At 42.3% G+C, this 25,316-nt stretch overlaps 1 protein-coding gene across 1 annotated transcript; it reads left to right on the top strand.

Moving 5' to 3' along the window:
- Positions 1 to 492: 492 nt before the first annotated feature.
- Positions 493 to 17,123, top strand: LOC125430822 (interstitial collagenase-like). Its single transcript, XM_048493071.1, has 10 exons — positions 493 to 626; positions 3,384 to 3,622; positions 4,017 to 4,165; positions 4,252 to 4,380; positions 7,117 to 7,278; positions 7,828 to 7,945; positions 13,144 to 13,277; positions 14,613 to 14,772; positions 15,931 to 16,034; positions 16,992 to 17,123. Exons 1-10 carry the CDS (start codon positions 525 to 527, stop codon positions 17,093 to 17,095), a joined length of 1,401 nt encoding a protein of 466 aa, XP_048349028.1. The 5' UTR covers positions 493 to 524; the 3' UTR covers positions 17,096 to 17,123.
- The last annotated feature ends 8,193 nt before the right edge of the window (positions 17,124 to 25,316 follow it).

The following is a 25,316-nucleotide window of genomic DNA, read 5'->3' as shown; positions in this document are numbered from 1 at the left end:
CTGGCTTCATCCTGGAAGTGGTATCATGCTTTTGCACTGGCAATTATTTCCAGGGCATTGTACCACACTGGACTGAATGATAACAAGGGTCAAAGGCTGCATGCTGGGAGCCCTACTTCCTGGTGTTGTAGTCTCACTTCACACTGGCCCTGCATACCCAGTTCCCAGAACATGTTCCTAGGAGAAGCTTAACATGGACCATCAAGAATTCGGAACCCCCAAATCTGGGGAGAAATCCAGCAGGGGAAATTTTTGCAAATGTCCCTAGTGATTACAACGTGCCTTTTCATGATGCAAATCTTCTTCCTTTTTAAAAGATCTAGAAGATTGTGAAAAAGAGCCATTCTGTCACCATTGCTCAATGAGGACATCTGTTTTGTTCTCTCACGGCTAGTCAGAGGATGTTCAAGGAGATGAGTCAGACCAGAAGGAAGAACTCAAGTGCTATATAAGTTGAGGATGGAGTAAAGGTGAGCAAGGGAATAAGGATTACTGAAGCAGCAAGACCATTGGTGGGTGAAAAGATGGAAAGGCTTCAACTTCTACTGCTCCTGCTAAGTACCACATATTCCACTGCCTTTCCTGTTGACCCAGGCAGCAAAACTGAAGACATGCACTTAGTTGAGGTAAATATGAACTCTGAATGGCAGAAATTCAAATTGAACAAAAAATGCATTTTCTTTTGAATCTGTTTTGTACCACACCAAAGCTTTTAAGAGAGCCTTGGTCATTGAAGGCGAGTATCTCTTAGAGATTATATTGAGAAGGTCAATTGGCCGCTCTTTTAGTTTGATGTTTGAAGCTTTTTGTGATTGGTAAGGTTTTTAATCTGTTGCCCACATTTGATCCTATAAGCCTAGGTTATAAAAAAAAATATGAAGGAGTAAAGCTTCTGGACTGCGGCAATAAAATGTAACTTTTAATTTTTAAAAAATTAATTTTTGCAATATAAAATGTAGCTTTGAAGTAGGCATCTCCACAGCCAGCCTGTTCAATTGCTGAGGGAGTTACAACTCATTTCCAAACCACAGAGATCAGTTCAGTTTGGAGAGAGGACTCTATGGCCATGTACCATACTGCGGTTCCTGTCTTCCCCAGGCCCCAATCCCCAGTTATCTAGGAGTTTCCCAGTCTGGAACTGGGAAGGACAGGGAAAGAGGGAAAAATTCTTCTTTGGTGTGGATTTCAGTCAGAGCTGGACAGGCCAAGGTTGTAATGGCACCTTGGAATGGATACAAGCATTATGAGCTGTCTGGTATTCAGGTCTTCACATCATTCGTCACTTAACGAGATAGTGATAGAGATAGCAATAGTGTCCTGTATCCTACCACTTCACTAAGCAAAAACTAAAGCCTTCCTCCAACCCAAGGAGCTATGCAAGTCTCTCTTTCCTGTACAGAAGAACCACCAAAACTGGACAGCTCCTGATTCTGGAGAACATTCTCCTGCCTCAGAGAGGATATTATGTATAATAGGCTCTTGAGAAAAAGAAAACACTGAGAAGCCCAGGGTCAGTCCATGGGATTTTAACAAGAGAGGTCATTGGCCTCTCTTGGGGAGGGCTTGCGGTTCTGCGGGAGAGCATCCCACTCCAGGCCCTGCCAATCCCACTGCACAGCTAGCACAGCAGAACAAAAATTGGATGGGAAGGGGTGTGTGGCATTAATACTACAATGCTGTGAACCTAGAAGTTGTGTCACCTCATCAGGGTGATGCTGTAGGATTCCCAAACCAGAAAAAAAAATATTGATGCAGGTCATAGATAATCATAGAAACATTTAACGGGTGTATTTCTACCCAATTGGCTTCCTGTCCAAACCAGGTACATCCTTCTCTTCAAACACATATTTAATTCTGCTTCAAACATCTTCCTTTGAATTCCATTTACACCTCAAAGCAGTCATTGATTAGTTAGGAAGCTTCATGTAAAGCCATCATCTTCAGGTCTTCCAGACATCACGATAATTAAAAACAAACAAACAAACCTTTAGCAGCTTTCTTTCAGCATCCTGCAAATGGACTTTAATTTCAATGGCTTTCAGAGTGTGTCCTACGAAGTCCTAAGAATCCTTGGAGGTTCATCAGGGGTTCCTCAATCAGAAGATAAATCATAGCAGGCAGGCTTCCCAGCTGGCTCACTGCTGCTGATGTTTACCAGGATGCGTTGGGTATATTGTAGTATCCATAGCTAATTTGTGTGTTGCTATGGTGTGTCCAATAGGCCTTGTCTGAGTATTATTATACTTTATACCGTAGCTTGGGGTAAAAAATTGCAACAACCAGCATGGCCTTGTGTTCAAGGCCTCAATGGAGTATTCTCAGTTTCTCTCCGGTAGGTACGTTTGCCCTCCCTCGAATAAGCAGCAAAATGCAGTATTCTCTCATATCAGATTGACACACACATTCCAAAAGGCAATGCCCCACGATATCAATTCAACTTGAATGACTATTCAAATAAGGAAGCTTAGCAACCATCCATTTACCTGAGGAGGAGGAGGAGGAGGAGGAGGAGGAGGAGGAGGAGGAGGAGAAGAAGAAGAGGAGGAGGAGGAGGAGGAGGAGGAGGAGGAGTTTGGATTTATATCCCCCCTTTCTCTCCTGCGGAGACTCAAAGGGGCTGACAATCTCCTTGCCCTTCCCCCCTCACAACAAACACCCTGTGAGGTAGGTGGGGCTGAGAGAGCTCCGAGAAGCTGTGACTAGCCCAAGGTCACCCAGCTGGCATGTGTGGGAGTGTACAGGCTAATCTGAATTCCCCAGATAAGCCTTCACAGCTCAGGCTGCAGAGCTGGGAATCAAACCCGGTTCCTCCAGATTAGATACATGAGCTCTTAACCTCCTACGTCGCTGCTGCTCTACTGGAGATCCCTGGCCCCTCAATGATATTAAGATATTACATAATTCAATCTGGCTAACATAAATGTTCTTCTGCATTATGGTGCAGTTAAATACTTTCAGTGTAATTGAACATAATGTAAACCAAGTCGCCTAAATCCTCTGCATGGGATTCCTTGGAGGAAATTTTAGGGGGAAGAAAATAGGGTTGCCAACTCCAGATTGGGAATGTCTTGATGATTTGTGGGTGACCCCTAAAGTAGGTGGGGTTTGGGAAGGGAAGGGACCTCAGCAGTGTACAATGCCATAGAATTCACCCTCCAAAGTAGCCATTTTATCCAAGGAAACTGATCTCTGCAGTCTAAAAATCATTTGTAATTCCAGGAGACCTCCAGACCTCACCTGGAGTTTGGCAACCCTAGAAGAAATACTACAACCTCAGCAACTGCAGCTTAATTCTAGGTTCTTAGTTTAATTGGGAAGAAATTAAAAAATGCTAGATATATACTGTTATCTCATTATCCAGTATTTGTTTGTTTTTCTGCTAGGAATATCTACAACATTTCTACAGTCCTCAAGGGGAGCCAATTCCCCAAACAAAGTCAGGAGACTTTTTGACTGAAAAGCTGAAAAAAATGCAAGAGTTTTTTGGGCTGGACGTGACTGGGGAGGTGGATGCTGAAACATTAGATGTAATGAAGAAGCCCAGGTGTGGCGTACCTGACCTAGGTGACTTTACCCTCACAGAAGGAAATCCTAAATGGGACAAAACTCATCTCACTTACAGGTAAGGTGGATTTTTGTCAGGAATGAGAGACTTAAGGCACAACTGTGCCTTTGGGATTTAAAGTCTCTAGTTGTTGATGTGCATACTCACAATGAAGTCTATTCACTTCTATGCAGTTCTATGGACTTCATTTTGTGCACTTCATTTTATGCACTTCTATGCAGTTCTATGCGCTTCATTTTAATGGAACTATGAATGTCTAACTTTTCAGGGGGTTGGGCTAACCTGTTTTAAGACAATTCTCGTTGGCCACAGTCTGGACTGCCACACATCAAAATTTCCACCTGAGCAGAACTTCTGGCTTTTTCTAGCAGCGCAGTCCAATCTTCTGCAGCCATGTTATCCAACCAATACAATTGTGTGATTGCCTTTTATTTACTATGTAATGTTAAAGGATCGAGTCTTACACCCGAGATTTACATCAAACGGAAGTGCAAGGAGCAATCCGGAAAGCATTCGAAGTCTGGAGCAATGCGTCACCCCTGACATTCGAAGAAAAAAATGAAGGCACTCAAGATATCATGATCTCCTTTAACGTCAGAGGTAACCTATCTTTGCTCCAGTCAGTTTATGTTTCCCCTAAGTGGAGGATTACTAGTAACTGAATTAAATTCTTCTTCTTCATTTAGATCATGGAGATAACTCTCCTTTTGATGGACCCAGCGGGGTACTGGCTCATGCTTTTCAGCCTGGAAAGTATATAGGTGGAGATGCCCATTTTGATGATGAGGAACATTGGACAGTACAAGGACCAAAAGGTACACCTACACAGCAGATGCATTGATACCTTTTAAAAGTTCCATGCCAATGACTCAAAAGTTGGCCTTTCATGTAGAATGCTGTCTCTGAGGACGGAGGCTCCATTTAGCCAACATGGATTTACTTTTTATTTAGCAGAACTATTTGCCCCTGGTCTCCTTGAACACAGGATTCAAAGCAGCTTACAAAGTCATAGGTAAAGGTAGTCCCTATGCAAGTTCTGGGTCATTATTATGGGCCTGTAATACCTCTATTATAAAACTCAAAAGATGGGAGGAAATACTATACCAGCAAAAAAAGAAACAATTTTGCAGAGCCAAAAGTTTTAAAAGCTGGCAATTTGCAGGCTAAGGTGGTGAAAACCTCTCCTTCCCCAGTCCCAGCCTTGATTCCATCCCTAGCCAAGGGTCAGAGTTGCAGCACTCCAAATGGGATGAAAAGCAGGCAATCTGCAGGCCAAGATGGTAGAAGCCATTGGTGGTGGATACAGCCATTGATATACCTATCTTCCATAAATCTTCTTCACAGAACTCAAGTTTGTGTGTGTGAAAAGAGACATCAAGTTGCAGCTGACCTATGGCCGTAGGGATTTCAAGCATAAGACTAACAGAGGTGGGTGCTGTGTGGTTTCCGGGCTGTATGGCCATGTTCTAGCAGCATTCTCTCCTGACGTTTCGCCTGCATCTGTGGCTGGCATCTTCAGAGGATCTCTGAATCCCTCTGAAGATGCTCTAGCAGCTTATCAGGAGGAAAGAATGCTATTAGAACTGCAACTCCTGACCCTATCCACAGCACCTGTCATCCAACAGTGAAGCCTTAGAACAGCTACAACCCCAACAAGAGGTGGTTTTTTTGCCATTGCCTTCTTCTGCATATCCACCCTGGTATTCCTTGGTGGTCTCCCATCTAAGTACTAGCCAGGACTGATCCTTCTTAACGTCTGACATTCAATGAGATCAGACTAGCCTGGGCAATCTAGGTCAGGCGTAAGGCAGCTTACAATATGAATATAATACATAAAATACAGTACATAAAAATACATAAGACCAACATTGAAAACCACAGATTCTAACTGGTTCAATCATATGCAATCATAAAGAAAACCTTTGTCAGCAGCCTCCTAAAGATTGGGAAGGTAGTTCCATAATTATTGAGCTGCCGCTGAAGTGGCCCTTTCTCGTGTACCTGTAACCTCTGCTTGTGGGTTCTGTGGGGCAGAACTTGGAATGAGTTTGCAACAACAAATTTAAAAAACCAAATGGTTTACTTTCTTAACGTATAACATCAAACATCACCATTTAACATCACATTTCAAGGTCCTGTTCAGGTTGCAATTTCAAGTCCTTATATTTACAGTCTACTGATACTGCCAAGTCCAATTCTTCTTTGCAAGTGGGTTGGCTCCTGAAGACTCCAAGGGCTTGATGAACAGGATTCAAACATGATCTAAAGGTTTCCCGGGAAGAACTCTCCACCCATTACAAACATAAAAGAAACCCTGAAACAATAAAGCTCCAACATTTACAACATGGCAAAATAAACAACTGCTACCTTCCCAGTAGTTTCCCCAACAATATTGCAGTTTAAAGGTGTTAAGGGCTTATAGAAATCCAAAGAGGTCAGGGAGTCCTGGTAGCCTTGGTCTCCTCCAAGCTTCACATGAGGGGTCATGCTGCCTTGTTGCTGCTCTGAGTCTCCACCCCTTACTGGGTCAACCCATTCCTGAGCATGGGGGTTTCTGGGTGTGCCTGTAACCTCTGCCCAGCTATGGGAGTTCTGTGGAGACAGAACTTGGAATGAAGTTTGCAACAACAAATTTAAAAAAACCAAATGGTTTACTTTCTTAGCATTATAACGTATCACCATTTAACATCACATTTCAAGGTCCTGTTCAGGTTGCAATTTCAAGTCCTTTTTACAGTCTACTTTGATACTGCCAGTCAATTCTTCTTTACCGTGGGTTGGCTCATAGAGGCTCAAGGGCTTGGTGAACAGGGGTCAACGGTCTGAAGTTTCCCGGGAAGAACTCTCCACCCGTACAAACATAAAGAAACCTGAAACAATAAAGCTCAACATTTACAACATAGCAAAAATAAACAACTACCTTCCCAGTAGTTCCCAACAATATTGCAGTTTAAGGTGTTAAGGGCTTATAGAAATCCAAAGAGGTCCAGTCCTGGTGGCCTTGGTCTCCTCCAAGCTTCACATGAGGGGTCATGCTGCCTTATTGCTTATCTGAGTCTCCACCCTTACCAGATTAGCCATTCTGAGCATGGGGGTTACATACCCACCAAATGTTGAGCTGTCCCTTTAATGGGACAGCCAAGAGGGCCTCTCCCTGTGATTTTAATTTCCAGCCAAGAAGAAGAAGAGTTTGGATTTATATCCCCCCTTTCTTCCCTGCAGGAGACTCAAAGGGGCTTACAATCTCCTTGCCCTTCCCCCCTCACAACAACATATGCAGGGAGATGTTCCTTTAGATACCCTGGTTCAAAGCCATGTGAACTTTAAAGGACAAAGACTGTACCCTCTGGACTGTTCTCTTGCCTTGCTTTCAGTTTTTGTGTTGGTTGAATTTAGTTGTAATAAGGATGTGTTCTATTCTGCGACTCATGTGAGCACAGAGATTTACTTCGCTCCCACAGGAAGATCAAAAAACACACAACTTATTTCCATATTTAAGATGCTCATTGTTTCTTTGGATAAAAACATTGGCTTCCTCATCTTGCTTTTAGGCACCAACCTGTTTCTTGTTGCTGCCCATGAGTTTGGACATTCACTGGGTCTGTCCCATTCTAATGAACCTGGAGCACTGATGTACCCCACCTATTCTTACCAAGATCCTAGGACATTTCAACTTCCTCAAGATGACATTAATGGCATTCAAACTGTCTATGGTAAAGGCTTCCAATTTTTTAATGTATTTGGTTAGGGACAGAATTAAATATTGTGAAGGCAGCTATCTCCAAATGGATGTTCTCTGCAGACACCAAGGTGTTTCTCTGGGCATTCTGGATTACTGATGGGGTGGAGGAGAGCCAGAAGGACTCTTTATTTTTGGGGAAAGAAGAACATGGAAGCCCAAATGGCAACATGTTGGGAATCAGTGGGACCTAGCCTAACTGGGTAAAGCTGTTATAGAGATAAAATGGAGAGAGAAGAAATACACACATTGCCCTGAGTTTCTTGGAGTAAAAGCAGAATAAAAGTTTGATAGATTTCTATAAGAAAACTCCTCAATATTTTGTGCCCATATATTGCTGAATGAAAAATAATTTAAATAAAGGAGCAATTATTTAATAACTGTTCACACTGCAGCTGGTGTGTCTCCTAGTCTCCATCCACATTCAAATTTGACCTTTGTTCAATTGAATACCAATTTCAGACCTGAAATTCCATACTTCGTGCCCACTTCCTATATTATTTGTACTTTTCCTTCACTTTAGGACAATCACAGAACCCACAACAACCAACTGGCCCCATCACACCAAAAGCTTGTAGTTCCAGAACAACGTTTGATGCTGCCACCACCTTACGTGGAGAAATCATGTTCTTTAAGGACAGGTAAGTCTAATTCCTTCCCAAAATGAGTGATTGTGTGCTCTGAACACACAGTCCAGAAAGGACTATACCATCTCAGCTTCTTTGAGTCAATCAAGGATCCAAACTGTGCTGTAATGTGCACTCAAAGCTAATGGTTTGGACTTCCCCATTGTTCTGAGATGAGATGCGTGCTCTGTGCATGCAAAGGAACACTTTCAGCATTGAAATACCCACCGGAGCCTCTGCAACTGCAGCCCCGATCTAGACTAGAACAATTGAGGCCGTTTCCGCATGGTCCAAATATCCCGGGTTGAATAAAAGAAATATTCCAGTTTGGCCAAGTAGTTCGCACAGTTCCCAGTTCTAAAGCAGGTTTGTCCTCTGATATTTCCCTCATCTCAAGTTTTTTTTTAAAAAAAACGCTAAAATGTTGATCTTTTTCCAAATTCCCACATTGAATCACTCCCATGGCAAAGGCCATGGGAGCAAAAATGATTTCGTTTTCCCATCCCACCACCTGATCTCCCTACCTTATATCATTCTCACCCTGTTCCAGCATGCTCTCCTCAAGCACCTCTCACTAGCTGAGCCACAGTCAGCCAGTCCTGCAGGTCTCAGCTCACGTACCCAATGGGATCCTGGGAGGGGAGGTGTGGGGAAGCACCTGCCTGGCAAGATGCTTATGTAACCTACTTATCCTTGGCCACATCAATCTCCATTGGAGACTTAGGAAATAATATATGACAGCACCCTGTGGTTTAACAAACAAATATGAAATTGCTTGAACAAATTAATAAACTTTTAATCTTAACACAACTTTCTATCATTCAAGAATAAATAATAGTGAATATATAGTGAGTATATATATACAGCACAACTCAATTGTACAAAATCTTCAGTGCTGTTTTAAGAAAAAAAAGCACTCAGAACAGTGTCCAGTAATGAAAGAATAGCAATAAAGTCCAAACTATTCATAAAGCAGGTCTTCTTTCTCTCATCTGGTCTTCTGCATCTGATGTAGCTGCTGCAGGTCTTCCCTCAATTTGGGCCTGTAAAAAAATAAGTCATTCCCTCAATTAAGCTGTAGGCCTTCCTTCTCCTACTGCAGATCAATTGAGGAGGGTTACATTGTTAACAACCTAATATTTCCATGACATTGGGGAAATTCTAATATATTTTCCTTTCTTATTGGGCCCAACACATACCTGTAAAAAAATAAGTCATTCCCTCAATTAAGCTGTAGGCATTCCTTCTCCTACTGCAGGCCAGAACAATTGAGGAGGGTGGGGCTCTTGCAGTTGGTAATAAGTAAGCAAGTTTACCGACTGCACATGCTCAGTGAGCTTTTATCCCCTGGGCCCTAAGATCCAACAAAACCAACAAATACTAAAATGGCATGGGTTACACTTTCATTCCATGACAGCCCCAAAGACCAGTCAAATGTTATTTGGTATGTTGGTGTATTTCCCTTGCTCAACCTGGGATATTTGGACCATGCAGAAATGACCAAATTGGAGTATTTCCTCCCGGTCTTAACTTGACTCCTTCACAGAAACGGGGATTCATGCAAAGGGAGAAACCAGAAGAAAGATCTGGATTTTTAAATACTGAATGTAACCCAGTATAATTATGCTGTGCGGAATCAACCTGAGTTCAGCATTGAGAAAGGATCCTTAGTGAGCCCAGAGTAAGAATGGAGTGCCTGGGAGACGTGCTGAGAACTCTACTTGTGTCCTCATGAACTCCACAAAAGAAAGATGGGGGAACAATATAATCTAGTAGTGCTATTTTGCAGCCTTACAGGACAGTCCTAGGAATATTTCACCCTTCAAAGCCTATTGTCTTCGATGAAATTGGAAGGATGAGTTTTTGCTCAGGATAGCTCTGCTAAATATTCTAGAAGTTTTTAGTAACAACACCTAAAATGTGCTCCTGAAGGCCAGCTAAATCAGAGGCAAAGAGATCCCTGCCTGAATCATCCTGGCATTTTAAAAAATCTAATAAGCTGCCAGATGGGTCCCCACTTGGAACAGAGGATTTCTTTTTATTTTCATGACTAATAACAATGCTGTCTGGAGTGAATGAAGCATGGTCCAGCCTGATCTCATTAGTTCTTGGAAACCAAGTAGGGCCAGTGTTTGGAATGGAGGCCATCACAAAGGCTCTGCAGAGGAAAACAACCTCAAACCACCTCTGCTTCTCATTTGCCTTGAAAGCTCCTTGCTGTTGCAACTTGATGGCTCATATGTATGCAATAACAATACCGTTGCATTCACAACATGCCACAAACCCACTTCATTTCGCCACAATACAAAAACAAGGGTGTTCTGCAACAATTCCACAAGAAGTAACTATTAATGATTATAACTATTAATAAATATAACTATTAATGATTAATGATAGAGGCTTTTCCTTTGCTGAGCTTTGCTTGCTGAAACATTCTTCCAAAAATCAAGCATACACAAGTACATTTTTTTAAAATGTAGGCCCCTTCCGCACATGCAAAATAATGCGTTTTCAAACCACTTTCACAACTGTTTGCAAGTGGATTTTGCCATTCCGCACAGCTTCAAAGAGCACTGACAGCAGCTTGAAAGTGCATTATTCTGCATGTGCGGAATGAGCCGTAGAGTTCTGTTAAAGAGACAGGATACTTTTTCTTCCAGGAAGTGAGTACCTTTAGTTGACCAGCGAGTATATCACTCTACCTACCAGTATCACAGATTCAGAGTTGCCACTCTTGTACTTGCAAATGCCAAGTTTTGCAGGGGATTTCCTGGGAAGTCTGGAGTTTCTTGCAACATGATGCCACATCCTATAGGATGCCACATCTTATAGGAATTTATTCAGTCTCTAGGGTATAGATCATAGGGACAGGAGAAACTTACAGAGCCCAACTTTGGTCAGGGAGGGCAGGATATAGATTTAATAAAATAAATAAACATCACAGAGAATGTGATGTCGTTCTGAGTGCAGTTTTGGAGAATGTGACATTTTGTCCAGGTGACACTCTGGGAATCTTTACAATCACTATGATCTTTACCCCAGAAATGTTGGAACTTCCTAACGCATCTTTATCATCACTGTTCCTCCCCTCCATTTCTTTTCCTACTCTGCAAAACATCAAGAGCTATACATTAGGGTTGGGTTGGTGATCTTCAGGTCAGAATAACAACTGATCTCCAGAAAAAAGAGATCAGTTCCTGGGGAGCAGATAGTAGATTTGGAGGGAAGTATGGAATCATATCCCTGGGTTCCATCCCCAAATCTCCACAATTTCCCAAGCTAGTACTGGCAACCCTAGATTGAGGACTTGGGTAGAAAAATGGCAAGACTGCAAATTTGCCCCACCTAGACTGAAGGGAATTATTAATTGATGATGTTGCAACATCATTTAAATAATGAGTTGTAGTTTGTAGAATATAAAGTTCTGATTTGAAAAAAATCAGTGATATTGGGTGGTTGTAGGGCATTAGACCCAATTAGGGTTGGCAGATACCCACAGGGAGGTAGGGAATCCCTCACTTTGAGCCCCCTCTCTCTGGCACCATCTAGCTGACCAGCAAGGGCCTTACCAGGCTTAAATTGAGGCCTAGGCCATTACATCACTGATATGATGTCACCTCCAGAACTGACATCATTGCATTGCCGGTGGCAGAGATGCTCTGGTATTTGGGCAAAACTGTATAGTAAAAACAGCTTATACCATAGAGTTTTTGCCTAAATACCAGAGTGTCACCCTTGTCATCATTGACATGAAGATGACACTTCTGGAGGTGATATCATTGAGCAAGTGACATTGAGACTTAGTCCTCATTTTAAGCTTGGCAAGATCCCACTCTACCCCGTCCTCTCCTACCGGTTGCCAGAGAGTACTTGGATTCAACCCATCTAGATTCAACCCATCTAGATTCAACCCACCTGATTTGCCTAGCTACACTCTGCTAAAATTCCCCATGGCTCAAAGTTAATTTTCTCCCCTTCTAGCTGCCATGACTGTGAGAATATAAAAGTACTTCAAAGGAACACTTCCCTGTTATAACTGTGATGTATACTAACAAGGCATTAAAATAAAAGCACTTATATAAATAGGCTGCTCAAACAAATTGTTGATATTTCTGTGGGTTATGAGGAAATTATTCCCTCCCCCCCTCCATTCTTCCAGGTAAGGCAGCAGCTCCACCTAGTGAGAAAATGTGACTATGGTCCTTTCTGCAAAAATCCTCTAAAATGTTTCTTTAAAATGTTAAATTCCCCACTTTACAACAATTTATGTCTGCACTCACCCCTCAAAACAATTCCAAGCTGCCATTACATAATTCCACCCCCCTTTATTGAGTTCTGTGTTGAACTGATGCTTCAGTACTTCACAGGCTCAGATTGTATTCTATACTCCTCAAATACTCTATGCTTCAACGATTCTCCCCCCTAAAAAAATAAAAGAACAATAGAGAAATGCTGCAAATAAATAGGCAAGAAGGAACTGAGTGAACTCAGAAAATGGCACCAAGGAAGAAGTTCAGGGAAGCAGAGAAGCGTGAGAAATGTAGTCAGTAGATTGTACAAGCAACTGCAGACACTTTCAAAACATTGCCGAAAGCTTTCACAGCCGGAATCACTGGGATGTTGTGTGGTTTCCGGGCTGTGTTCTAGTAGCCTTTTCTCCTGACGTTTCACCTGTATCCATGGCTGGCATCTTCAGAGGATGGCATCTTCGTATCATGTCTGCATATCTTTGAAGACAGCTCTTCAAAAAAAGTTTTTAAGAAAAATTATATATTACCAGAATTGGCAGAATGAGCTGATTACAACTATGTACTTTTCAAGCTGAAAAGGCACCCAGCAGTAGAACCTACAAAGCAAATGTTCTGAGAAAACCTTCAGCAAATGGCTGCAGGTACAGAGAATCACTGCAGGCCCAGAGAATCACTGCAGCTGCGCAGCACCATAAAATGTCAAAAGCAAGAGCTTCAGACTCAGGAAGGAGGAAAGGGTCATGGGGGGGCAGGGCTCTTTCTTCTCTGACACCTTTGTTGTCCATGCTGTCCAGACAGAAAAATGAGAAGATAGATTTTTATTTGGCTGTTCAGAATGGACCAATAAGATCTTTCTCATCAATCCAGTTACCAAATCAATCGGTTGACTGAAGAACAGCTCTGTTGCTTGCCTATGGAAGATGTCAAATCATTTCTAACATATCCTTTCTGATTCTAATTTAGGTTTTTCTGGCGCAAATCTCCTCACATACCAGATATAGAACTCAATACCATTTCCCTCTTCTGGCCGGGTCTGCCATCTGGAATAGATGCTGCCTATGAAAGTTATGAAAAAGACCAAGTTTTTCTTTTTAAAGGTAACCACTAGCAATTCTCAAGTTTTGCTACCAAACAAAATTGCTGGATTTAAGGTTTGAGTAAAAAGTAAATAATTGCAGAAATTAGCCAGTGTTCCATGTGTCCAGGATGGAGCCCCTGCCTATAGTCTAACTGATGAAAATAGCAACCAACTAAAACATTTCTATGCTGGCTCACCTTCATGTTCCTTTTAGCAGCAATGCACTTTATTATAGTGGTTTTCAGTCTCCCCTTCAATGGGGAGGATACTTTAGTTTCCTGCTTAGTTCTAACCGGTAAATCAGGATTTACTTCTGGAACCATCACTTCTGTCTCTTTCAGGGAAAACAAAATGGGCAGCCCCATACAAAGAGCTGAGCGCCTGAATGCAGTGCTGTAGCCACTCTGCCCCACTGCTCCCAAGCAGGCTTTCTGGGGGGAGTGGGGAGGCAAAAAACATAAAAAACCTCCCCGCCCCTAGAAAGCCCTCATTGGGCTTAATGGACTTATGCCACCAAAAAGGTGGCATGAGTCCAAAACCCCAGGTGATGGCGTAGCAGAGGTAACTGCCAGGTGGAAGCTAACTAGCATCAGCTCCTCATAAGAACATAAGAACTAGCTTGCTGGATCAGACCAGAGTCCATCTAGTCCAGCACTCTGCTACTCGCAGTGGCCCACTAGGTGCCTTTGGGAGCTCACGTGCAGGATGTGAAAGCAATGGCCTTCTGCTGCTGCTGTTGCTGCTGCTGCTCCTGAGCACCTGGTCTGCTAAGGCATTTGCAATCTGAGATCAAGGAGGATCAAGATTGGTAGCCATAGATCGACTTCTCCTCCATAAATCTGTCCAAGCCTTTAAAACTATCCAGGTTAGTGGCCATCACCACCTCCTGTGGCAGCATATTCCAAACACCAATCACACGTTGCATGAAGAAGTGTTTCCTTTTATTAGTCCTAATTCTTCCCCCCAGCATTTTCAATGAATGCCCCCTGGTTCTAGTATTGTGAGAATATATTGTGTAGTATCCTCCCCTAGCCATGCTTCCAGATTGCACATACTATGCTAGCAACTGCCACAGGGACATTGGCACAACACACAACACTTCAACTGCCATTGAAGATTGTGGCAGCTGCCGGCCAGCAGATCCACCCCTCCACTAGGACAAGAGTCCCGAGGAAAGCAAATCCAACAGAGTGCCCCCACGCTGCCTCCAACAGCAGATTCATCCCACCCCCACTTCAGATGGGGCTGCTAATTACTGGTGGATCTTCCTGCAGGTGTTTCCTATCAAACTAACTCTTGTACAGTCAGAGGCACATTTCACAGAAAATGTTTAATTTTTACATTTCTTTTTCAGGAAACCAATACTGGGCTCTAAATGCCTACGATATTGTGCAGGGCTATCCTCAAAGCATCAACCGCCTGGGCTTTCCCCGAAACGTTCGAAAAATCGATGCTGCTTTCAGCGATCCAGAAACTGGAAAGACCTATTTCTTTGTAGGTGACCAGTACTGGAGGTATGGAGAAATATTTCGCACTCGTACTGTGTTATCATGCTTTCTAAGGCAGATTCCGCATGGGCCAAAAACAGCAGGATGAAAATGGTGTGAAAACAGTGTAAAATGGTTTAAAACGGTGTAAAAAGGGTTTACACCGTTTTCACACTGCTGTTTTTGGCCCATGCGGAATCTGCCGAAGTGATTGTTTTATATTTAGGACAATTGTTTTTTAATAGAAACCATGTATTTAATTATGATGTGCACTCCTGCCTGTGGATACTTAAATCCACAGGTGATTGACACGGTCACCCCAACTGGTTTTTCTGCAGATTTAGAGTACCTGCTTGGTCTGCAAAAAAAGAGAATTTTAAAAAATAAAATAGGAGCTTAAATCCCTCTGATGGGAGAACCAGGCAGAGAGCTGAGTAAGAGACTGGAACTGGGGGGAGGGCAGGAAGCCTGGAACCTCAATGGGGTGGAATGGGATTCCCCGCTGTGAGGGAGTTCCTCCCTGTTTATTATGTTTTAATCAATTTTTCACTAATATTTCACCAATAGTTCATAGATACTTGTTCAAAATGGTGTTGCCATGCCTTATTTGTAGCCCTGGTCAAACTGAACTAAATCAGAAATCTGACGTTCTAAATACAGGACTAAACCTATTATTTTCCAAGTAATTTTTTTAATTGAATAATGCAATTTAAAGTTAAATAAGAGCTTTATATATCACTTAGGCTCGTTCCGCACATGCAGAATAATGCCCTCTCAAACTGCTTTCAGTGCTCTTTGAAGCTGTGCGGAATAGCAAAATCCACTTGCAAAGAGTTGTGAAAGTGGTTTGAAAATGCATTCTTTTGAGTGTGCAGAAGGGGCCTTATATTCATGGGGAAGTTGGTGAAGACCAAATGAACTATATTCAAACTTCTTTGCTGTAACCTCAATGAGAAAGACAGACGATGAATAACAAATACAGAAAAATAACATTATTTTATTGCCTTTGGTATGCTTTGGATATCTTACTGAATCATTTTGAGTTGGTATTCTGTTTATGATGGCACTTTCTTCACATTGATGGTGATGACAGTGAGAGCATCACATGGGTTTGTTATTTTTGAGGTAACTAAATGAAGCTATTTTTTCGCAGTGCTCTACAAATTGTACTGTCCTCTTTTTCAGATATGATGAACACAGACAACATATGGAAAGGGGATACCCCAGAAGAGTATCCCAAGACTTCAGAGGAGTTGGTCCCCAAATTGATGCTGCTCTTAGGCATGATGGTATTTTTGTTTGTTGTTTTGTTTTCTTTTGTTTGTTTGAAGAAGGATTGATACATTCTGATTTGAAATGCACATTGTTAACATGTTGCATTTCAAATTAGAAAAGCAGTCGAGAATGTAAACAATGACCCATAAGGATGGAAAGAGCAATCATTTTTCAACGGGCTTTCTCAGACTGCAAAGAATATATGCAGAGAGTGTAAAGAATCTCCAGTCTGAATCCTCGGATTCAGCCCCCAAACCACATCAAGCTTCTCCACACAACCAGTTGTAAACTTGTACATTTTTCAGTACTTGAATTTGTACGGATTTAAGAATGAAGGAAATCTGAGGTTCTCCAAACACTAAAGAAACATAAGTGAGATCTAAAAAGGAATCAGGCCAAGGGGAGTAGAGTTGCCAACTTCAGACTGGGAAATCCTTGTAGATTTGAGGGGGGAGTCTAAGGATGGACCTTAATGAAGCACAGTGCCATGGAATCCACCTTCCAAACCAGCCGCTTTCTCCAGGGAAACAGATCTCTGAAACCTGGAGATCAGTTGGAATTCTAAGATATCTCCAAGCAGATACCCTCATTAGGGGGAAAATAGGGAGCAAAAGCACAGGTCAATACCTAGCCATTTTTTGTCAGAAGGGCGATATGCACCAGCATCTTGGTCTTAGTCTAACTCTCTGCCACTACAATATATTCTTGGCCTTTCTTTATTGCAAACACACCTCAGAAGTAAACGACACGAAGAGCAAGTCTGCTTCAACAATGTCACTGCAACCTGGAGGGAAGGAATGGAGAGGAAATTAATTGCTTAATTGCAAACAATATTTGTCCAGAGGGCCTAAATCTACTGGACAATCAGAGTGTCCATCTGTGTAGCGGAAGCTTTTTTTTGTTTTCTACGGATGGTCAGTCAGGAGGCAGAGACCTTTTCAAATTTTCATTTATTTCTGTTTCTCTTCTAGGCTACGTCTATTTTTTCCAAGGAACAAAGCAGATACAGTTTGATCTTAACAGCAAAAGAGTTGTTCGAAACAATCTAAGAACCAATACTTGGCTGAACTGTTGAGACATCTCTGCTCAGTTCTACCTCAAAGGCCTAGGCTCATTCCGCACATGCAGAATAATGCACTTTCAAACTGCTTTCAGTGCTCTTTGAAGCTGTGCGGAATGGCAAAATCCACTGGCAAACAGTTGTGAAAGTGGTTTGAACGATTATTTTATGCAGCGGAAGAGGACTAGGCTCATTCCTTTAAGAATAATGCCACTCCATTGCTTTCAGGTGCTCTTTAGGCGTATGCTGGATTAAATACTAATGAAACAGTTTGTAGAAAGTGGTTTGAAAAATTATTTTAACGTTAATGAGGAAGGCCCTAGTCTTTCTTTAGAGGCAGGATGCTTCCTCATTTTGGGGGGATGATCAAAGCTTGCACCTGGCATTCTTCTCTTGCTCTACATTACAGCAAGTTTCTGCTGAACTGGTGCTATAAAGATTCGTTGGTAATACATTGTGTTGTGACAGTGTTTATTCTGCCAGTTTTAAATTGCACTTTTTAACATACCTCTGCGTGTTTCTTTTATGATAATGTCCTGACAATGCTGTACAGCCAAAACTGTACCACTCCACAATCTCCCCCAGGCAATACCAGAGGTGGGATCTAGCAGGTTCTCACAGGTTCCTGAGAGTAGGTTACTAATTATTTGTGTGTGCGAGAGGGGGTTACTAATTGGTGATTGTGCCACATGATTTTTGCCTTAGTTATGCCCCTCCTCTCAGCAGTAGCGTGCAGAACTTGAAGCAGTCTAGCAGGAGGTGCACCAGCGTGCGTGGCAGCCTGCGTGCATTCGTTTCCCGCCTAAGGACCGGCACAGCGGCTGAGTCCTTGCCACAGCCCCGCCCAGGAATGCCCCGCCCAGGAATGCCCGGCCACGCCCCGTCGTGCCCCGCCCAGCCCCATTGACGCTGCGGCACTGTTTGAATCCCACCACCATGGGAACCTGTTACTAAAAATTTTGGATCCCACCACTGGGCAATACCTCATATATACACTGAAATAATTAAATAAATCCACTCTTTTTGACACAGTCTCTTAGCTGGTTTGCACATGTTTGTCTATCACTTGAATTCTTATGGCTCCATTATATGTTGTTGGATATCTGTCAGCTGGAAATAAGAACTGGGTTGTCATGGTAGTGTGTTGTATTTGCAGGTGGGAGAAACTATTTTTTATTTTGCGCAAATGTACTTCACTTAATAAAGCCCAGCATTTATTTATTTATTTATTTGTCCATGTGTTAATTCATTTATTTATTCGTGTACATTAGAAGTCTAATTTTCATCCCACCTCCTCCTTGACAAATGATCAAGTGGCCATAGAATTATTTAGGGATTGGCCTAATTGGCTTAATACATTCTCTGTCTGCTGGTCACCAGTGAGATAAATTATCTCACTCCTGTCTTCCTCACATGTACTTACTTACTTACTTACTTACTTACTTACTTACTTACTTACTTACTTACTTACTTACTTACTTACTTACTTACTTACTTACTGAGGGTCTAGTCATGCCAGGTCGTCTCTGGTCACTGGCAGGAAATGGCGGTGTAGGGTTGCCCGATCCAGATTGGGAAATGTGAGAAGATTTGGGGGTTCCTAAATTACCATCAGTGATATGTCTACAATTAATATATGTTATTAAACTCCAAAAGTCCTGGCCCAAAAACAGACTTAAGAGGCGAGAGGTATAGTAAATCTAGTATAAAATTTATTTGGTTGCAGCACCAGTTTCAAGAGGAAGAAGCAAAGAACACAGGAGGTTTTCAAGTTTTATAGTAGTTTACACAGTCATAAAGTCAGCATCATTGCAACATCATCTGTAAGATAAAGACCCTCCTACATATTCTCACATGTGAAGCCCGCTTCATACAATGCATGTTCAAAAAGACGCACCTTAGTATCTCCTCTGGGTGAAGATTTAATATTATAATGAAGCCTAGGTTACCATAACCTAAGGTGTCAGTCTGAGACAGGAGAATGTTTTGACAAAACAATACATGGTTCCCATCCTTCAAATGCATTTCAAAGCCCTCTTGGCAGCATTACAACTGGGAGGAAAGCACTGGGCAACATAATGTCTGCCAGCCATTCAAGGTAGCCTTGAGTGTGAATCTCCACACCAGCCTCTTGACCTAGGACTGGTTTTGCAATCTGATTTGTTACTCTAAAGTGAAGAGACATTGTATAGTTTTATGGCTGTTGTCAATGTAAGCATTTGACTTTAACCAGAGCACCTGGCTGAAAGGAAAGCAGAGATTTAAGACAGATTTTTAAAACATCAAACCTAAATGTTGCTGCAATTATTTTATATGGCTCTTCTTCCTAGGAACATAAAACACCCTCTTTATTTTTCTAGTGCCATAAGAAGGAAGCCTCAATTTAGTGAATGCCAGGCCTTGGTCAACTGCCAGTTTCCTTTGGGATGCATTCCGATAACAACTGGCACTTGTTTACATTTAAGAACTACAAACTATATGAATAACTGATATTTCTAATAAAATAACAATTTTAACTACCACATTGAACTCTTACATGCCAACAGGGCACATAGTGCGAGGGAAGTGTTCTTTCATAAAGAAAGAACAGAAAAATTGTCCTGAGTATGACACCACACAAAGACATTGTTTTATGCTAGAGACTGACACTATATGCCTTCAGCTATGTGTGCTTTTATGGTCAAGGGTATTCATTTGTTTGTTTGTTACTTGATCTGTAGGCCACCCTTCCCCATGATGGAATCAGGGTGGCTTACAATAGATACAAAATATCACAAGCCATGTATGCAGAGGTGGGATCCAACCAGTGGGTGGGATCCAACCAATTCTCACCACTTCTCTAGAAGTGGTTACTAATTTTTTCTGCCAAGAAGGGGTTACTAAAGCAACCTCCCTGCCCAATAGTGACTGGAGGTATGTGTGTATGGCGGCACTACTGTTTGAATCCTACCACCATCGAAACCTGTTATTAAAATTTTTGGATCCCACCACTGCATGTATGTATCTTAGGCCCTTTCCCCACTTACCTTAAGCCCCGCGCTACTCTCCTAAAGTAGCACGGAGTCCAGCTGCACTCCCCACTTCAGGGGCGGCAAGAACGCAGCCGCCCTGACACTGCCTCTCTCGCGCCCCCTCAGCGCACGTAATTCCTGGCGCCTTTTCAAATGGCGCCTTTTGATGACCCCGCGCGGGGTCGTGGGGAAGCTGGGCACGCGCCAGGAATTGCGCGCGCTGTGAATTGCGCGCAGCAACTCTCCGATAAGGGTAAGTGGGGAAAGGGCCTTAATTACAATGCTCTTGAACAGATCAAATTTTTGGAGCTATACTTGCAATTCTTCGCCATCTAGAAGTGGCTTTAATGTCTCTGGAAGCTCATGCATAAATACACAGGATCAATTACTGGCTGGGGCCTGTTTTTTCTCCTGTAGATCTTGCACTTTTGACATTAATAGACACCTTTCAATCTAAAAGGAAAAGATCTCTCTCAGAGAAATTAAGATCTATTGAATATTCCCCCAGAAGTCTAATAGCCGTGGGGTAAAAGTTTTGAGAGCCAATGTGGTGCAATGGTTAAAGTATCAGGCTAGAATCTGGGAAACCCAGGTTCGAATCCCCAGTCTGCCATGGAAACTTGCTGGGTGACCTTGGGTCAGTCACGCATTCTTAGCCTTGACCCTGACTAGTATTTGGAACAGAGACCTCCAAGGCATATCAGGATTACAATACAGAGGCAGGCAATGGCAAACCAGCTCTGGTCATCTCTTGCCTTGAAAACCTCACGGGTGGCCATAAGTCGGCTGTGAGTTGACAGCACTTTACACACAAAAACATTTCAAAGCTAAATTAGAAATTAAGCAAAGGATCTGAGACACTCAACTCCAATATCATTTTAGATCCACTGTAAATGCTATCATCTAAGAAACAAGAGATTGGTGTTGGAAAATTATTTTGCTAATATACTGATCCCCAAATGCAGGATAACTTTTGGCCTGGCTAAACTCAATGTTTGCTCATCTGCCTTATTGGAAGGGAGATACCACAGCATCCCATTTCAGCATCATTTATGCCCCTTTGCTACTGAAGAAATCAGAACAGTTGGTCATGTATCACTGTACTGCTCATTATATGATGTCCTCAGCTCAGATATACTTTTATCCAGCCTATCTTTCAAAAAAATCCAGGAAGGTCAGAGGAATAGATCAGAGCCCTTTGGGGATTGGGCGGTATAGAAATCCCATAAATAAATAAATAGATAGATAGATAGATAGATAGATAGATAGATAGATAGATAGATAGATAGATAGATAGATAGATAGATAGATAGATAGATAGATAGATAGATAGATAGATAGATAGATAGATAGATAGATAGATAGATAGATAGATAGATAGATAGATAGATAGATAGATAGATAGATAGATAGATAGATAGATAGATAGATAGATAGATAGATAGATAGTACACTTCCTTTCTTTTGGCTGTCTTTCAGCCTGGATCCTCAGTCACGGTCACAAGATCCTATGCAGCCACCAGAACCTGGAGAGGTGCAGTGCTGACTGAATGTATACATTCTTTAATTTTATGGTTTTATACTTTTCTCATATCCTTTATGGTACCTGTAATGTATATGTACTTATAGAGCAATTTTGTTAGCAGGTCTAATTGCTGATTCTTGACTATATACTATTCTGTTCTGATTCAGGGATGGAGTTTAAGGAGCAGCAGTGGCATAAGAGGTTAAGAGCTCGTGTATCTAATCTGGAGGAACCGGGTTTGATTCCCAGCTCTGCCGCCTGAGCTGTGGAGGCTTATCTGGGGAATTCAGATTAGCCTGTGCACTCCCACACACGCCAGCTGGGTGACCTTGGGCATTATCACAGCTTCGGGAGGCTCTCTCAGCCCCACCTACCTCACAGGGTGTTTGTTGTGAGGGGGGAAGGGCAAGGAGATTGTAAGCCCCTTTGAGTCTCCTGCAGGAGAGAAAGGGGGGATATAAATCCAAACTCTTCTCTTCTTCTGAGGAAAGTGACCTCAGTGGGGTAAAAGGTCACAGAGTAAAAGGTCCAGAGCATCCATTTTCTCCAGGGGGTCTGATTTCTGTACTCAAGGGGACTGATTTCTATAATTTCGTGGGATTCCCCAGATCCCAGATGGAGGCTGACATTCCTATGTGGGTTACAAGGCAGCTAATGATTTAAAACACATGATAAAATCATATTTTAAAACCATTAAAATTAACCCCACACACAAACACACCAAATACACAAACCAACTTTAAAAAAACAGAGTTAAAATACATACAAAACTTAAAACATTGATTAGAAGGCGGGATCATTAAAGGGATGCTACATGAAACAAAATAAGGTCTATACCTGTTGGTGGAAGATGGCAACAGAAGGGATATACAAATCTCTCTGAGGAGGGAGTTCCAAATCTTTGGTGCCATGACCGAGAAGGTCCTCTGGGCTTCCAAAGATTACCATAATGCTCAGGCAGGTTCATAAGGGATTAGCCAGGGGTCTGCAACCTGCGGCTGTCCAGATGTTCATGGACTACAAATCCCATCAGCCCCTGCCAGCATGGCCCTGGATTAGGTAGTCCTTCAGAAATGTTGTTCCCAACCATATAGGGCTTTAAATGTCAGCACTTGCATCTTGGATTGTGCCCAGAAATAAACAAGGAGCCAATATAGATGGGACAAGAATGGAATAATATGGCCCCTTTGACCACTGTAGTCAACATCGTGATGAGCAATCTGTACCCAGAAAATGTTTAGCTAGGCTGGGCTGAGTTGGACAATGGCCACTGCCACCGAGCCAGGCCAAGTTGTGTGGGTAGTCAGTTTCTAGAACTTGATGATCATAGAATAGAACCATAGAATCACAGAGTTGGAAAAGACCACAAGGGCCATCAAGTCTAACCCTCTGCCACGCAGGAATACACAATCAAAGCATTCCTGACTGACAGTCATCAAGCCTCTGTTTAAAAATCTCCAAAGAAGAAGCCTCAACATTTAAAAAAAGGAAAAGGGGTCTCCCTGCAACAGGCGGCTTCTCCCTGACCGTACCGGATGGGGTGAAAGGGAGGGAAATAAAGCACCTCCTGCCTGGCCGTTTGCTCAGCAGAGGATCCAACCCAGGATTTTTCAAAAGGACCACGTTTAATTAATTTTCAAAAAATCCGGGTTGGGGGAAATTTAATGGGGCAGGCTCGTTTTGAGGGTGGGACTTGTGTGAAGGTCCCCTCAAAAAATGGGTTATATTGTGTCTTACACCCATGTTTCTGGGCCTGTGTGGAATGGGCCAAAGTTATCTTCTTCAAAGATCTACATGGGGGAATCTCACCTACCACATGCAACAATAAAAATAAAAATTACTTCACAGTGATGAAAGCTGGCCAGAGAGTTGGCACATCTTGCAACCGGCTGTGTTGCAAATGATGAGCTCTGTTCTTTCCATCCTTCCTTGTCCCTTTGAGGTTCTGATTGCCTTCTTTCCCTCATGAGGCTGCCAGCATCTAAAATATCTTGTTGACAATTCTTTATTCCCGGCACATGATTTCTAAAACTTATTCTGCAACGTTGCTCCATAGAGGAAATATCCTCCTGTGGTTATTGACGGAAGTTGACACAATCTTGCCTTCTCTGCTTTACCTCTTTTGTTTTAACTTTCCTTGTATCTTTCTGTCACTTGATGTTTTGAGGAAATCAGAGATTCTATTCTGTTCTCCCAAGATAAAATTTTAAAAGCTTCACAGTAATAATAAAACTGCAATGATTCCTGGGTTTTTTGGCGTGGTCGCTATTTGGGATAATTTAAGGGGATGCCTTTTCAAAATGTTTTTAGCATCTTATGCAGTGTACTATGAACTTCTTCAGATTTTAGACTCCATTCTTCCTCCATAACATCGACAGCACATTCCTGTTCAGAGATTGCAGTAAAGGGTGGGAAATAAATGCAAATAAATAAATCAAGTGGAGAAGAGCAATGGCAAACAACCTTTGTCAGTCTCTTGCCTTAAAAGTCCTACTAGATAGCCATAAATTGGCTGCAACTTGATAGCACTTCACACGCATAAGACAGATTCATGGATGATTAGCCCATCAAGCGATATAAGTCATAGTGAGTAAATGGAGCCTCTATACAAAGAAGTAGGAAATCTCTGAATGCACTAGGAAGCAGCATCAGGGAAAGGCTTGTGCCATTTTGTTGGCTTCCTGTTCCACCCATTCCTCCCCCATCCAAGAGGCAGATGAGATGCGAGACTATTAAGAAAAGATCCCAACTTCAAGGTGCAACTGAGTCCAGGGCAGGTCAAACACCTGCCTTCTGTCTGTGACTGCAGGTAGAGGACTATCTGTGAAGGTCAGGGTTTTCAATATGATATTTAAACAGAGGTAGTGAGTGTAAAGCTCAACCAGTGTAGTCTCTACCCCAACATTCCACCTGACAGATTAAACCCAAGAGGCTTCTGAATAAAATAAGTTTCACCTTTGAGGGAAACGGACAAAGAGCAGCAACTTTTATTTACTTCCAAGGATAGGGGAATAACGTGGTTCAGAAAAGAGGACAGAAACTATTTACAGGTTGATAATTTAGCAGAACAGAAAGCAGTTAGAAGCCAAGTGAATACAGACTTTCCCTCAACTTCAGGATTCTCACATTGTAAATGTGAGCTCCTCTTAGAAATCGCAAATGTTTCACTAACTTCCCTCAGAAAGTGTATATGTTTTCTAAGACTTGGCTACTAAATTTCTTGTGGAATGATTAATTTAAAAAAATTGAATGGTGCTGGCACCAGCACAGGAAACTCTGTGATTGGGTTGCGAATCTCCAGATAAAGCCTGGAGTTCCTTTGGAGAAAATGGCAGCTTTGGTAGACTCAATCACATCATATCCCTACTAAGTTCTCTCCCCTCCCCAAACTTCTCCCTCCATAGGATCTGCCCCCAATCTCCAAGAATTTCCCAACTCAGAGCCTGCAACCTGACTCTGTGGCAACAGGAAGTGATACGGTCTGAGGCAGACAGAAGCAGTTTTTCACAAAATCATGAAGCATCAGTCAGGCATGGAAAGACGTGATCAGGCTCAGAAAATATTATGGAGCAAGATTTGTGGCCAGCAGCACCACAGTAATCAATGTGATTTCCAGGATATAAGCTTTCAAGAACCAAATCTCCCTTTGACTCTCCAAAGCTTATACCCTGGAAATCTAGTTAGTTTTTACGATACTACT

The sequence above is a fragment of the Sphaerodactylus townsendi genome, linkage group LG04, assembly GCF_021028975.2.
Source record: "Sphaerodactylus townsendi isolate TG3544 linkage group LG04, MPM_Stown_v2.3, whole genome shotgun sequence".
Lineage (NCBI taxonomy): Eukaryota > Metazoa > Chordata > Lepidosauria > Squamata > Sphaerodactylidae > Sphaerodactylus > Sphaerodactylus townsendi.
Note: the sequence above shows the minus strand (reverse complement) of the source record. Positions and strands in the feature narration are given on the sequence as shown.

What these genes read in the sequence shown, in the direction of transcription:
- LOC125430822 (XM_048493071.1), top strand. Translation starts at nt 525, where the DNA reads ATGGAAAGGCTTCAACTTCTACTGCTCCTGCTAAGTACCACATATTCC. An exon ending in GACAGTACAAGGACCAAAAG is followed by an intron (nt 4,381 to 7,116) that starts GTACACCTACAC and finishes TCTTGCTTTTAG; the next exon opens with GCACCAACCTGTTTCTTGTT. An exon ending in CCAAGTTTTTCTTTTTAAAG is followed by an intron (nt 13,278 to 14,612) that starts GTAACCACTAGC and finishes TTTCTTTTTCAG; the next exon opens with GAAACCAATACTGGGCTCTA.